General features: G+C 47.2%; 1 protein-coding gene across 1 annotated transcript; it reads right to left on the reverse strand.

Moving 5' to 3' along the window:
• Positions 1–1,250: 1,250 nt before the first annotated feature.
• Positions 1,251–13,119, reverse strand: LOC125446518 (TNF receptor-associated factor 2-like). The gene is made up of 7 exons (XM_048520153.2): positions 12,938–13,119; positions 11,962–12,016; positions 10,782–10,886; positions 9,794–9,967; positions 8,073–8,147; positions 4,623–4,709; positions 1,251–3,349 (listed from the first exon to the last, which is right to left on the reverse strand). The coding sequence occupies exons 1-7, from the start codon at positions 13,084–13,086 to the stop codon at positions 2,552–2,554; spliced, it is 1,443 nt and encodes a 480-aa protein (XP_048376110.1). The 5' UTR covers positions 13,087–13,119; the 3' UTR covers positions 1,251–2,551.
• Positions 13,120–16,531: the final 3,412 nt, after the last annotated feature.

Raw genomic sequence — 16,531 nt, forward strand, 5'->3', positions numbered from 1 at the left:
GTCCTGCCCTTGTTTGTTTTATCAAAATGCAATACGTCATATTTATCCAAATTAAACTCCAGCTGCCACCATACAACCCATTAGCTCAGATGATCAAGATTAGATAACATTCCCTACAGTGTGGAAACAGGGCCTTCGGCCCAACAGGCCCACACCGCCCCTTGGAGCATTCCACCCAGACCCATCCCCCTATAACTCACACACCCCCGAACAATACAGGCAATTTAGCATGGCCAATCCACCTAGCCTGCCCATCTTTGGACTGTGGGAGGAAACCAGAGCACCCGGAGGAAACCCACGCAGACACGGGGAGAATGTGCAAACTCCACACAGACAGTCGCCCGAGGCTAGAATCGAACCCGGGTCCCTGGTGCTGTGAGGCTGCAGGGCTAACCACTGAGCCATCGTGCCACCCTGTGTGGTCTTAGATATCCTTCTTCACTGTCGATTATACCACCAATGTACCAACATATAAACCATGCCTCCTAAATTCTCATCCAAATCGTTTATATAAAAAAAAGACAAACAATAGCAATATTAAGTAATGAGGCTAAAGTGTGTTTGTTTGCAGCCATTTCGTCACCCTGCTCGGTAACAATCGCCAGTGTGCCTCTGGTGAAGTGTTGGTGTTCTGCCCCACTTGTTATTTCTAATCTTCATTTTCTGAAGAAGGGGTCTAGGCCCAAAACGTCAGCTTTTCTGCTCCTCTGATGCTGCTTGGCCTGCTGTGTTCATCCAGCTCCACACCTTGTTATCTCAGATTCTCCAGTATGTGCAGTTCTAACTGTCTCTAACTTATACAAAGGCCCTCCCCACCACAGTTATAATCTCTTCCATCAGGCAGAAAACAGAAAATCTTAAACAGATGGACCATCTTGCTCTTTGTGCGCTTTCTCTGCAGCCATAACATAGAACAGAGTGAGGTATACAATCACCCTTTTGAATTTTGGATGGTATGATCTGCCTGTACTGGACACAAAACAAAAAACTTTTCATTGCACTTGAGTACATGTGACAATAATAAATCAAATCAGATCAAGTGCTGGGAAATCAGACCAGAGTAGATAAGTGTTTGATGACCAGCATAGATGTGATCGGCTGAAAAGCCTCTTTCCATGCTAGTCAAAACAGCTGAGCAGTCTGCAATGGGCTGCTGACCATGTCGTACAGTGGGCCCGTTTTCCCTGAATCCCCATTCTAAACCTGTCAATACCATCAGCCACTCAGAGTGAACACACGACAAACGAGAATGCGTCAAGTCAAATTTTTATTCAAAACCCGAGCAACGTTCACTTTAGTGATAATGAAACAGGGATGAGAAAAACACCTGTTGATAAGTTAATCGCATAAATAAATAAATAAATAGAACAAGAAGGAATAGCATTTACTGATGGCTAAAGTGCAGTAAGGAGCCTGCCTCAAGCCACACCGAGCTAGGTAGCGCATATTGCCCTTCCACAAGCCCCCTGCCCAGGGCAGTGAAGCAGGGTGCATCAGCGGAGTTTTAATCTACCCTGTTTTCTCCCAAGGGATTCCAAGGGTGGGAAATGGGCAGGGATCTGTAGTCGGGATTCTGACTGTGTCGTGAGGACAGGAATCAGCTTCTCCCCTGCAGTCAAGTTCCCATCTTGCAAAAGCTGCAGAGGGGACAATGAGAATAGAGGGCTAGTGCAATGCAGGGAAGAGGTGGAATGACCAATTATCAAACCAAGAGAGGAGACGGCAATGTCACTAAACTGGTAAACACAGAGAAAGACAATGCTCTGAAGACAAAGGTTACAAATGGCAGCTTGTGGACTTTGAAGTTTGATTAATTAAAGAATCCTAGAATCGAAAGTAATTTACAGTCATCGTAATCAAGCAAAAAAATAGAAATTGCCATCTGGTTTGCTTTATAGGGAAGGAAATCAGCCATCCTTACTTGGTCTGGCCTACATGCAGCTCTGAAAGGTAGGCTTTTGGCCCCTTGAGCTTGCTCTGCCAATCAGTAGGATGACAACAGATCATCCAACTCAGTACCCTGCTCCGACTTTCTCTCCTTGATCCCTTTAGCCCCAAGAACTATACCTAACTCCTTCTAAAAAGCAACACTTTGGCCTTAGCCTTTTGTGGCAGAGAAGTCCACAGGCCTACCACTCTCTGGTTGAAGACATTCTTCACCTCATCTCAGTGCTAAACAGCTACCTGGTATCTTTGGACTGCGACCCAAGGTTCTGGATCCCTTGATCGCTAGGAACAGCATTTACCCTGTCCGGTCCTGTCAGAATCCTATAGGTTTCTGTGAGATTCCCCGCTCACTCTTCTAAACTGCAGGGGAACATGGTCCTAACCCGTCCAGTCTCTCTTCATTCCTGCCACGCCAGGAACGAGTCCGGGGAAACTTCTGTTGCACACTCCCTCCAGCCCAGGAACATCCTTCCTCAGCTAAGGAGACCCATTAGGGGTACTCAGTGGAGGCGAAACAACGGAGGAGGGGGGGTGGGAAAAAGTGAGGTGGAGCGGACTGTACCGTGTGTTGGGTGGGTGAGGGTTGGAAATGGGATTGAGGAACTCAGGGCACCAGCCCCGCCGTCTCCACCACCACTTTGATGTAGAGCGTGTCGTCCCTCAGGTAGGGGCCGTGCGCTTTCTGCAGCAGGTCGTGCCTGGCGAAGGTGGGGCAGCCGCTCGCCACGTTCATGTGGCTCCGGGGCTTCTGGAAGGAGCCGCTCAGCACGTCCGGGGTGAAGGACTCCTTGAGGTGGTGCTTCTGCTGCGCCTGGTCCAGCAGCATGAAGGTGACCTTCTGCCGGAAGGGCCAGGGAAGCACGTCGTCGTAGTCGCCGCGCACGATGGCCAGGAAAAGGGAGACGTGGGTGCCCCGGCCGCTGCCGTCTCCGTTCGGGTAGACCCTACAGCAGAGGCGGTAGCCGAACGGGTGAGTGCAGAAGACTGGAGAGTAGAATGACGTCATCCGCTCGGCCCTGGCGGCCGTCAGGCACGAGGAAAAGTCCCGGATCTTCCAGAGTAGAACTCCATTGGTGCTCGCGGGTGACTCTCGGGCGCCCTCTAGCGCCCGCACCTTCCGCTGCAGCCCCGAGATCAGCTGCTCGTACTGCAGGCAGCGGCGCTGCAGCGCCTCCAGCAGGTGGGCGTACTTGTCCAGCTCCCGGTTCAGGCCGCCCGCCTTCCGCTCCAGGGCGCTCAGCTCGTCGGAGGCTTGCGCCGCCCCTGCCGCCGCCGCCGCCGCCGCCAGCCCCCCGACCTCGGACGGGATCCCAGCACGAAGGCCCTCTCTCCGGTTCAGCATCTGTAGGAGGTGCGCCGGCTGCGCGTCCCGCAGGTGCTCGTCCACGTCCCGCCTCCGGGGCTGCGCCAGACGGAAGGAGACAGAGCCGCGTTAGCAATGGCGAAAGGGGGCGGCCCTGCGCACATCGACCAGCAAACTACCCACCCCCAACCACACACACAGAGGGGTCAGGGCCCACTTGTTAAGCCTGCCTACCCCCATCATGCAATCCACCCATAAGGAAGTAGAAACCAAAGGAACAGCGGATGCTTTAAATCAGGAACAAAAACTAAAGTTGGTGAAAAAGTTCTGGCAGCATCTTGTGTGGGGGCGGGGGGAGAACATCAGAGTTAACTTATCCAGTCCAGTGGACCCCCCGGACCCGAAACGTTAACTGATTTTCTCTTCTCAAATGCTGCCAGAACCTGCTGAGCTTTTCCACCATCTTCTGTTTTTGATCCTTAACGGAGTGCCGCACTGTCAGAAGGGTTAGCGCTGCTGAAGATGCCACCTCTCAGACAAAAAACAAAAAACTCTGCACCCAGGCATTGCCTGTCCTCTCAGGTCGACGTAAAATGATCCAACAGTCGTCACCTGGAAGAAGAGGTGGTAGCGTCTGTCGATTACTCAACACTCCCAGCTGTAGGTACCCCTCTCTGGACTAGGCCAGCCGAGAGTTATTGCAGAGGGTGGGAGGATGGGAATCTGAACCCCTCCCTTGCATTCTTTCCCTCTCTCTCTCTCCCCAACCCCCACCCCGACCCCACCCCACCCCACCATTTGCTGGGACGTACGACCTCCACAAAGTGAAAATTACGTAGGGAGTCTGGAATCTGAATTAATTTTATTGGAGTAGATAGGTAGGCACCGAGAGTGCAGAACAGAATAAAAAATGAAGAGCCAGATGAGATGACAAGGTGTAGAGCTGGATGAACACAGCAGGCCAAGCAGCATCACGGGAGCAGGAAAGATTCTATGATGCTGTTTGGCCTGCTGTGTTCATCCAGCTCTACATCTTGTTATCTCAGATTCTCCAGCATCTGCAGCCCCTGCTATCTCATCCAGAAGGGGAGAGCTCGCTTTAAATATTCTGATCTAGAACGCTCTACTGGAAAGGGTGGAGGAAGCAGATTCAAGCTCAATCTTAGAAAAAGGAAATTGAACAAAATCTGTGGAAAAGGAGCAATTTGCAGACTTTTGTGCGAGACAACAGTTAGAAGATGCACTAACTGAGTCATTTCTTTGTACGGCCAGGCTAAGCACGGTGGGCAGTAAGGCATTGAGAGATTCGAAGTAAGACTCCTGGTGGTGGGGCAAAGGTCAGACAGATTTTCAACCAATAAGTAAAACTCACCTTCTCCAGGCAGCCAATGTCCTTAAAGGGGCAGGAGACCTGGGCGTCAGGGCAGGTGCCGTGATGAGGGTCACAGTGTGCCTCCAACTGCAAAGAAAAAAAAGAAACAACTGTTAGCAACTAGAATTGTACAAACAGTCTGCTTTCTGCAAAAGACGTTGTTATGAACCAGACAACCCCCCTCAAAATATAGACTAAGATCCTAACTTTCTCTTCCCTTTTAAAAAAAAGGAGGTATTGTGCCCCAGATGCAATTTGATTGGTCAGACCACTGGATTTAAAGCAAAACAAACTTTAATCATTCACTTTATTTAAAATGCAACAGAAGAAAGAAGGAATTGGAAAAACCTAAAGCTAAGGGAAAACTTAACAGAATAATAGACACGGTAACCATTACTAATTAACTGTTCCAATATAGTAACATCCTATAAACACACACCCTTGGCAAAAGACAAATTCAGAAAACAGATTTTCTCACATGCAGCCCCTGTAACAGGCAGGGTACCACAGCATCTGGTTTTATCAGAGAGAGAGAGGAAAAAAAATAGTTTCCACTTCTTCAAGACCCCAACAGCAACTGCTGAAAGCTAAACTGAAGACCACATCCATTCAGGCTGCTTCTATTGTTCTGACTTTTAAAAAAAAACAAGACCTCACAAGCTGCTTGGCTCTGGTAGACAACTCTCCGGCTCTGCCTTAAAACCCCTCTTCAAAAGAAAGCCAGGACAAAATGACCTCTTAAAGCCACAGCTTCGTCACAAGGTTCATCATGTCAATGGAAATGAGACCTGACTGGGCAGCAAACACACGGAGAGCGAAAGAGATAGAAAGAAGAAAGAGAGAGACAGAATGAGAGGGGTGCAGACTCAGAAGGAAAGAAAGATGCACGGACAGCTGGAGAGCAAGACAGATTTGCATTTCTGAGGAAGGGTCACCAGACACTGCCAGACCTGCTGAGCTTTTCCAGTAACTTTGTTTTTGTTCCTGATTTATGGCATCCACCGTTCTTTTGGTTTTTAGACTAGATTCCCTAAAGTGTGGAAACAGGCCCTTTGGCCCAACAAGTCCACACCGTCCCTCAGAGCATCCCACCCAGACCCATCCCCCTATAATCCACACACCCCTGAACACTGTGGGGCAATTCAGCACGGCCAATCCAACTAGCCTGCACATCTTTAGACTGTGGGAGGAAACCGGAGCAAACCCACACAGACATGGGGAGAACGTGCAAACTCCGCACAGACAGTCGCCTGAGGCTGGAATCGAACCCGGGTCCCTGGCTCTGTGAGGCTGCAGTGCTAACCACTGAGCCACCGTGACACTCTTTACACATTTGCATTTGTCAGATGCTTATGACCACTGACGTTTCAACCCATCTTCTAATCAGGTATTTTCGAAGGAGAGTCACTATTGTGATGCAGGAAACCCAGCCATTAAAGATGCACAAAACAAGCTCCCACAAACAGATCACGACCAGACAGCTTGCACTTCGCACTGTTGATAGAGGGCTCGGTGTTGCCCAGAAGACTAATAACAAACACATCTGCTTTGGTTAGAAAGTGGCAACACAGGATCTTTTCTGTCACCCGAGCAGATAGACACAACCCCAGCTTTAATGCCTGATCTGACAGACAGCACCGTCAATGTGCAGCACTCCCTCAGGGTGCACTGCAGTGGAGTACCACTCCAAGTGAGTAAGAGAATGAGACGGGGGAGGGCATTTAAAGCTACACCTGAGATAGCATTAGCAAATGAACACTGAACATGCCCCTTTAAAATTTCTCTATGCCCCTTTAAAATTTCTCTATCCTATGACTTAGAAACCAGTGAACAAGCTTCATGAAAGTAGACAAAGGATGCCTTGTTTACAACCACTAATTTGCAGACTTAAAGAGACAAAGAGAGAAAGTATAGGATAAAGGCAGAGTGGGAACAGTTTATAGCTTTAGATGCCTTTTAAATATTGTAATTGCGCCAGCCTCCACCACTTCCTCTGGCAGCTCGTTCCATACACACACCACCCTCTGCATTAAAAAAAAAGTACCCCTTAGTTCCCTTTTAAATGTTTCCCCTCTCACCTTAAACCTATGCCTGTAGTTTTGGGCTCCCCTATCCTGGGGAAAAGGCCTTGACAATTCACCCTCTCCATGCCTCTCATGATTTTATAAATCTCTACAAGGTCACCTCTCAACCTCTAATGCACTAGGGAAAATAGCCCGTATATTCAACCACTTCCTCCAGCTCAAACCCTCTAATCCTGGCAATATACCTGTAAATATTTTCTGAACCCTGTCAAGTTTCACAACATCCTTCCTATAGCAGGGAGGTCAGAACCGCACACAGCTTTCCCAAGTGGCCTAACCAATATCCCGTACAGCCACAGTATGACCGCCCAACTCCTAGACTCAATGCATTGACCAATAAAGGCAAGCATACCAAACACCTCCTTCACTATCCTATCTACCTGTGACTCACATTCAAGGAACTATGAGCCTACACTCCCAGGTTTCTTTGCTCAGCAACACTGTCCAATAACCTTACCAATAAGTGTATAAGTCCTACTCTGATTTTAGAACTGGATTTCACACATCAAGTGCACTGAAAATCCTGCCGATTGCAGTGACATATTAGTTGGCCAGCCGGAACTGAGCACTTGCCCACCATTGTTTAGTCAAGCAAAACGCAGCTGCAGCATTGCTCCCACCAAATTGGAGCAAGTCTCTGGCAAATACAGGGAAATTCAGTAAATAAAAACTGAAAGAACTGCAGATGCTGGAAATCAGATAAACAAAAATTGCTGGAAAAGCTCAGCAGGTCTGGCAGCATCTGTGGAGAGAAATCAGAGTTAACACTTTGGGTCGAGCAATCTTTTCTCAGACTCGGTGCTGAGCTGAGCTTTTCCAGCAATTTCTGTTTTAGTTTCTGATTTCCGGCATCTACATTTGCCTACCTCCCCCTTCCTTGCAAATTATTCTGTTCTTTGTTTCAGAGACATTCAGTGTTCCATTTTGGTCACATTAGCATCTCATTAGCCAAATTCAAGAGAAAGATGTCCATTCAAAGGCAGATGTTAACGTTGTTAATGACTTCTTCACCCAGTCAAGGGTCATTTAGGTCTTATCACGGTTTGACCTGTTTTGGCCCATTCCTGACCAGTGCCTGTCACCTCACTCTCTCTAAACTCCTTCTGACTCCTAGACCTCCCTGGAATCTATTGGTATCGCTCATTTCTTATCTGCGTAGGTTGTGTGTCCAGATTCTGCTGGGGTGCACAAGGTTCAAATGGAAAGCTAATCTCATTCTTTTTTTTTAAACTGTGAATTTAGAAGTCCCTACGTAACCCCTTAAAGTCTGACTGCCTCCAACACTGGCCCTCTCTGCAACAGAAAGGATCATCTGTCTGACTCCCAGTGGATTTGAGATTTATAACAATGGAGGGAGCCATCTTACCTCGGCCTTCGTTAAATCCGTCTTGCCGCACACGGGACATGACTGCTTCCGTTTGAAACATGTGGTGATATGATCCTGAGAGAAACAGAGGATTGCAATGTTAGGGGCACACTTTGCCTGAGCCACCACACGACAGAGCTCAGCCCTCCCGCAGTACAGCACCTCAAAGGAATATAATCACAGAGTGATCGCAGCATATGAGGAGGCAGTGGCCGAGTGGTATTATCACTGGAGTATTAATCTTAAAAGAGTAATGTTCTGGTGACCCGGATTCAAATCCCACCATGGTAGGGAACACATCTGGTTCACTAATGTCCTCCCAGAAAGGGAGCTGCCATCCTTACCTGGTCTGGCCTACATGTGACTCCAAACACACAGCAACGTGGTTTGCTCCTGACTACCCTCTGGACAACTAGGGATAGGCAATAAATGTTTGTCCAACTGGTGAGGACCTTAGACCATGAATGAACCTTTAAAAATATCCCATTCTGTGCTAGCTCTCTGCAACAGCAGTTTACTTAGTGCCACTTCTTCTAATGTCCCTTCCCCCAAATAGAACTTTTCCTGGTAACCCCACACTGTCTTCCTTTCAGTTAATGGTCCATTGCCCTTTGGAAAGCTTCAAGTGGGGCTGCCTGGGTGCATTCCAGATCCTAACCACTGGCTGCTATTTCCACCTTTTGCCAATTACCTCACCTCACCGTCAATGAAACTGGAATTGAAAGCAAGTCACAAGCATTGTGACCACAAAACCATTCCCGGAAAGTTGGTTCACCAGTGTCCTTCAGGGAGGAAAATCTGCCCTGCTTACCTGGTCTGTCCTAGGTGTGACTCTAGGCCCATGTCAATATGGCTGACTTTTAACTGCCCTCTGAAATGGCCAAGTGTGCCACTCAGCTTGAGGACAATGAGGGGTGTTGTCCAACCCTATCTACCCTAGATTTGAGGGTGTTTAACAGCCAACAGCATTGCTGTGGGTCAGGAGTCACATGTAGGCCCAACAAGGATGGCCAATTTCCGTAGTGAACCAGGCAAGTGTGATATCTTCATATTCACTGTTACTGAGGCTAGCTTTCAGTTATTTACATTTCATTAAAGGGATTGCAATCCACCTCTCCCAGAACATTAGATCTGGGCTTTTTGTCCAGTCACATTACTGCCATGCCACCACCCCTGCCCCTATAGTGGCACGGGATCATGCAGTGTGTCCATTTTAAAATTCCCATCTTGTTTTCACATCCCTCCAGGGGTGCTTTGCAACCTCCTCCAGTCCCACAATCCTCTGGGTTTGTCATCAAACCCTTGAGCTTCTCCCAACTAAACTATTCCACAATAACAAAGTGCAGAGCTGGATGAACACAGCAGGCCAAGCAGCATCTTAGGAGCACAAAAGCTGACATTTTGGGCCTAGACCCTTCACTTATCTCTAAACTATTCCACCATGTGTTTTAGGACCCAGCAGCTGGAAGGTGGATCCTAAGCTTTCACTCCTCTTTCAGCCTACCTCCCTGTTCCAGGCCCACGGTCAAACCCAGCTTTACTTTTTATGTCGACCGAGATCTGGACACAGCTTGAGCAGCTCAACTTCAGGCCCTGTCAAAATAAATGCTCCTGCAATGTTTCACTTGGTCCAAGGTGCTACACAAATGCAATTGAGCTCTGACGCCAGGAATAGTGAGCCATCTCGTTTGCCCTGCCCTGCACCTCTCCAAACTCCTCACCTCCAACAGCTTGTGAACACAGAAGGTCTCACACTGGGGGCAGAGCTCCATTCTCCACTCACACTCCTGTATTGCGTGTGCCGCCATCTTCTTCCTGGGGCCCAGGTTCTCGCAGCCGAACGTGACATTGGAACAGGGGACCACATGGAAATCGCACTGGGCTCGGTGTGTGCGCTAGAGGTACATGGGTGGGTTGCGGGGGGGGAAACACAGAGGTAGACAGATACATGATGGTTCAATAGAGACTCATTCGTGCAGGTCTATTTCACAGCGAGTACAAAACATGGATTTTCTATAGCTGAGGATGCCCCCAAATCTTGATTCGGCACCCAATTTGCACATAGTAAAATCCCACAAGCAACGAGATGAGATATTGATCTGATAATCTACCCTTTTAATGACATCGGCCAAGGGATAGCTGCTGGCCAGGACACCCAGAAGACTTCAGGGAAGGAAAGAGGAATTAATTTTGCCCCCTTCTTTGAAATCCAGGTCCTTACTGGAATTTCAAAATAGCTGCAGCCAAGTCAGAATATAGTAGTTGACACAGTTAGCTCCAAGTCTCTGTCTTCCCCTCCTCCTCCATACAGTCATTCCTTACGGCAGCTACAAGCGGATACAATGTGCAAATTGCTCCAATTTTCCATGACCTAGTTGAGGCTACCCCGTTGAATGTTTTTAAGGCAGTAATAGATAGATAGATAGATTTTTGAACAGTAAAGGACATTATGGGTTATGGGGAGCAGGCAGAGTAAGTGGAGCTGACTCTGACAAAGATCAGCCATGATCTTATTGAATGGCAGAGCAGGCTCGGGGGGCCAGATAGCCTACTCCCTGCTCCTAAGCTCTGATTCAGCTCTGCAGCCTCCCCTGATTATATGGCACTCAACGTTACAGGCTGGAAAGCATCAATCAGGTTCATCAATCCCCATCCCCAATCCTCTTTGGGCTCTCGCCAGAATTCATTTGGCCCACTGTGGCCCCTTACCAAGTAGTTTCGCAGCGTCCCTGTCCACTCACAACCATCCCGGTGAGCCGTACATTGAATCTTTGTGGCATAAGCGTCATTTTCGGCAGCTCTGTCGTGGTAGACCTGTTGGGTGGGGTCAGGTTGGCAGAGGAACACAAAAAGGAGGTCAGGCTAAAAAGCACAAAAGAAAAGAGCCTGCGCTTCAACAGCACCTCACACAGTCTCCGCACGTCCCAGGAGGATTTCACAGCCTATTAAGTACCTTTGAAGTGTAGTTGCTGTAGTAATGTAGCACAATGCGGCACCCAATTTGCATACAGCAAGCTCCCACTTTGATAATGACCAACTATTCTGTTTAGTGATCCAGTCGAGGGATGAGTAATTGTCCAAGGCACAGGAAAAGAATTCCCTGGCCTTCTTCAAAGTGTTAGCTGCATAAATCTCCCAAGCTACCTGAGAAGGCAGTTTAGGGCCACTTTAACAGCTGAACAATGGTACCTCTAACAGTGCAGCAATCCCCTGGTCTGACACTCATACAGCTGGGCAGACCCAGGGGCAAGAGCACTGGCAGGTGGCAGCAGGCTGTAGGTGGGGAAGGGTCGGGGGTTGGGTGATGCCTCCCATTGCCAGGATCAGTAGACCAGTGACATCACCACACTGTTACTGTAAGCACATAAGGCAGACAGCAGAAGTACTCTATTAGAACAGCTTTCAGTGAAATCCCAGTCAGTTTTAGTTCCTCCTTGTAATTCACCTACTTTGTTTGACAAAACTTCCCAACAGTGGGAACGGAAATTCCCAGCAATCGTATTCAGGGTACTTCCAAAACAATTATTTCCGAGCATTATCAATAATACTGTACAATGGCTGCCCAGAAACAGGCTAGTTTATGTATTATTTCCAGGTAATCACCTCATCTGTTCATAAATCATAAGCATTTGATTAGTTTCCAATCTGTAACTCACTTACAGTTATCCATTGTTCTATATATAGAACAATCTAAACACCTCAACTAAATTCCAGCCTACATCTCATTTTGTTATGTCACTTACTAAAAGATTTTCCAAGCTAAATTCTACTGGCGTGCACTATTTAGAACATTCACTCTGAAAATCCAACTCCCTTGAACAAACTCCACACCCCCACCAAGCAAATCTGTCAATTAAGAAGCACATTTACAATGAATTATATATCCTACCTTAGAACGAAAGACCTTCTGCTGACATACATGGCAGTCTGCTTCATTATCTGTCCTGAGATTTAAAAAAATGTTATGTTAACTTGTGATAATATAGAGTAGGAGCTACACTCCAAAAGCTTGGTGATTTCAAATAAACCTGTCAGACTATAATTGGTGTCTTGACACTTCTGACTTTGTTCACCCCAAACCAAAACCAGCATCTCCACATCATATATAAAGGATAATTCACTGTTTAGCTGTGATATTGTTGAATGGAACAGCTTTGAGGGCCTGAGTGGTCGACTCAGGTTCTCGTAATCTTAGAAGGAAGATATCCCCTAATATCCCTACTGCTGTAGCCAAAGAAACTACTGAAGACAAACAGGTGTTTATGCTCAGATCCAGATAACCCCGATAAAGGGACAACACAGTGTGCAGCTGAAGGAACACAGCAGGCCAGGCAGCAGAAGAATGTTGATGTTTTGGATTGGGACTCTTCTTCAGAAAATCCCTATAAAAGGTCAGGACTGAGTAGTGTAAACTGTCACTGGGTAGTTCCTAGCTGGACAAGCATTGAACACCACACCAGTGGCAATGTGCTAAACTGCACTGTAAAAACCCACCACTTCCAGCTTGTAGATAGACAACCACGACCTGAAGGTTTCCTTCCAACTCACTTATCTTCCTGACAAATAAAACAGCCCGGCTTTCCTGGATAATGGGAATTGCAGATGCTGGAGAATCCGAAATAAAAAAAGGTGTGAAGCTGGATGAGCATCTTTGATGCTGCTTGGCCTGCTGTGTTCATCCAGCTTCACACTTTGTCATCCCGGCTTTCCTGGAGTTCAGAAACGTTGGGTGAAGATCAGAAATCGAGGCATCTGGGGGGAGGAAGGGTGTGGGGATTGTGTGGGGGTGGCGAAGAGCAGGACTCTCAAAAACAAACAAAAACTCTCACACACACAAAAAAATAGAAGTTTTGCAATTAACTCACTTAAACAGGTTCTCCAGGCAGGCGGTGCAGTATCGGTGTCCACACTCGGTCTGTTTGGGTTTAATGAGCAGAAAATGGCAGACCGAGCACAGGAGACAGGAGCTGCCGGTCGAATCGACCGGCGTGACACCGGAGACCAGGGCGACCATCCTATTGCCGCCGAAGAAACAGAAAGAAATCGACGAGCTCAGTTGCGACGCCTCGCTGCGAATGTTACAAGTGTGGCGACAGCCAGTCTTTTGAGTGTAACGGGGGATTCCCTCTGCGTCAGCAGCCCACTCCCCCCCTCTGTGACGTCACGGAGCCGACCCCGCCCCTTCGGTTTCTGAACGCTGAGACACTGGGATTCCCTCAGCGTCACGCCCCTCTCGCCTTCTGGCGAGTCATCGCCTCCCCAGACACCGGGAATAGCAATCTCGCTCGGGGCCCCTCCCCCGTTGAAACTCCGGTCAAATTACCGGGAACTCCTCCCTGCAGTGGGTGCAATCCATTATTTGGACCACTCAAACCCTGCCCTCTCTCGAAGGCCGTACGTTCTCCACCTGGGTACTCCCGCATCGGGGAAATCGTTGGCTTCGTGATGGCGTGACTGGACCAGTGATCCCAGAAAGTCCCAGCTAAAACAGTGAAGGCAGGGTTGGGGGGGGTGCGGTTGGGGAGGTGGCGGTGCAAGTTTAAGTCTGACTCGGGCAGACGGTGGCGTTTAGATCATAGTTGATCTGATTAATCCAAATTCCTTTGCAGTTGTAGCTTTCACTCCCTTGCTTGTCGAGAATCTATACATCTCTGCCTTCAAAATATGCAAAGGCTCTGCTTCCATAATCTTTTGAGGAAAAACGGTCTAAAGGGTCAAAGTCCTCAGGGAAAACAAAATTCTCATGTTTATCCTAAAATGACCCACAGCTCTCTGATGAAGGGTCTAGGCCCGAAACGTCAGCTTTTGTGCTCCTGAGATGCTGTTTGGCCTGCTGTGTTCATCCAGCTTCACACTTTGTTATCTTGGATTCTCTAGCATCTGCAGTTCCCATTATCACTCTCCCCACTGCCCCAGTTCTAGATTCAAATAATCAATTTGAAGTTATCAATGATCATTCATTGTTGTAGGAGTCCGTCTGATGGCGGCCTTTAAAGAAAGAAATCTGCCTTAACTAGTCTGGTAAAGGCCATGTCGTTTTATTCCCATTATTTCTGGATTGTGGGTTAATGGAACACATTCTGCATTGTGTACAATCTGGCATCTTCCTGGAACAGTGAGGGCAGAAGCAGAAACTATAGAGCTGAAGGGTTCTGAACAAAGGGAAAATAACTTGACCACAACAATGGCTCTTGAACAGGTGTCCATGACTTGTGTGGGGCGAGTGCAGCAAACACTCAGCTGGACTACAAAGGGAGGACCAAAAAACCTCTCTGTCTCTTCGCTCTTAAGGGGAAGTATAATGAAGTCTCAAGTAACAACTAGCTGTCCTCCATTCAAATTCTTCGAAACAAAGTGAAGGGGCAAAATCTTAACCAGTCAATGAAAGTGAGCATTTATGTGTTAGCTACCTTGTGTCAGCATCAAAGAACTAAAAAGGAAGAGGGGAAAAAAGCAATAAATTTAATCCAGTCATCCAGACTGGTGTTATCAAACTGTGTGTCCCCAGTCTTTTTTCTTGTGCCATAATATTCATGAATTGACTATGTGTGTGTGTGTGTGTGTGTGTCTGACTGTTTGTGAAGGGGGTGGGATTTAAGAAGGGATAGAGTTCAAGTTGTAGAATTATACTTCAGCAATTCAATTTTGCCTAGTTGCTATTAGTTAAAGGCAAATTGTTCATAATAAGTACTTACTTCTCTGTTAAGTAGGGACCTGTGAATTATTTCCTTCTAACCTGAATTTGTCATTGGGTACAGTGACTAAACACTTTCACATTTCATAGAATCCCTACAGTGTGCAAACAGGCCCTGTGGCCAAACAAGTCCACCTCAACCCTCAGAGCATCCCACCCAGACTCATTCCCCAGCTAATCTACATATCCCTGAACACTATGGGCAATTTAGCATGGCCAATTCACATAGCCTGGACATCTCTGGAGTGTGGGAGGAAACCAGAGCACCCAGAGGAAACCCACACAGGCAGAGGGTGAATATGCAAACTGCACACAGTCACCCAAGGGTGGAATCGAACCCAGGTCCATGGTGCTGTGAGGCTGCAGTGCTAACCACTGAGCCACATGCAACAGCTCCAGTAACAGTTGGGCTTGATTTCTGTGGCACTGCCCCACAGTCGTGACAGAGTGTAGACCAGTGATTGAGTCTTAAATGCTTCCTGAAATGGCCAAGCAAACCATTCTATAAGGATACAAGTGCAGGCCCTGTTAGTGATACTACATCTTGTAAAAGAAAAAAAAGCATTGTGGCTTAGTGGCTATAAACAGGACTTAGCTGCTGTAGTTTTTATCCCACAAGTTAACCATCCTAAAAATCTCACGGGTTATTTTTAGCTAGGGAGATTGCTTTTCATTCATCCTCATTTCCATTTCTAAACCAGATCTCAATCCATTCAGGCTATTATTCCTCAGGGCTTATAGCTCTCTGATATTCCCAACTGAGGAAATTTGTCAAACTTCTGATCAAAAAATCCAAGTAAACCACATTGCTTGGACGTTTGAGCCCCTGATTGTTTCCAAACTTCCTCAAAGATTTCCAGTACGTCTGTAAGACATAACACCAGTGACTCACTCCACGGTCCATTGTTTACAATAAATCCGTAATAGATCATTCTATACACTTCACTGTAACTGACCTTTCCTTTAGTCTGTTTCTAGCATTTCAACATTGTCTGCAAGTTTGCCAAGATTATTGCGAGATGGCTTTTTTTTAGTCATTGCTGACTGGCCCAAGAGTCATTAAGTCACATAGTCACGCAGCACAGAAATGGACCCTATGGTCCAACCAATCTGCGGTGACTATAATCCCAAACTAAACTAGAGCCAGCTGGCCGTGCTTGGCCCATATTCCTCCAAACATTTTCTCTTCATAAACCTATCCAAATGTCTTTGAAACATTGTAGCTACACACGCATCATCCACTCCTCCTGGAAATTCATTCCAAATACAAACCACTCGCTGTGTAAAGATTTTGCCTCTCATGTATTTTTTCAGTCTTTCTTCTCTCACCGTAAAAATATGCCCACATTCTTGAAATCCCCCACCACAGGAAAATAATTTTATAAACCTCTATCAGATCACTCTTCAACATCCTATTCTCCAGTTTAAAAAGTTCCAGCATGTGTAGCCTCTCCTTATAACTCAAACTCTCCACTCCCAGCAACATCCTGGCAAATCTTTTTTGAACCCTGGCTAGCTTAATAATATTACTCCTATAACAGGACAACCAGAACAGTACCCCAGAACAGGCCCCGCCAATGTCCTGTACAACATGAAGTCCCAATTCCCGTACTCAAAGGTCTGAGCAATGAAGCCAAGCATACTAAATGCCTTCTTAACCACCCTGTCTACATGTGACACAAACTTCAAAGAATTATGTACCTGAACCCTAGGTCTCTCTGTTCTACAGCACTACCCTCATTTGCCCATATTAAAACATCAGTCT

This window comes from Stegostoma tigrinum, chromosome 34 (genome assembly GCF_030684315.1).
Source record: "Stegostoma tigrinum isolate sSteTig4 chromosome 34, sSteTig4.hap1, whole genome shotgun sequence".
Classification (NCBI taxonomy): Eukaryota; Metazoa; Chordata; class Chondrichthyes; order Orectolobiformes; family Stegostomatidae; genus Stegostoma; species Stegostoma tigrinum.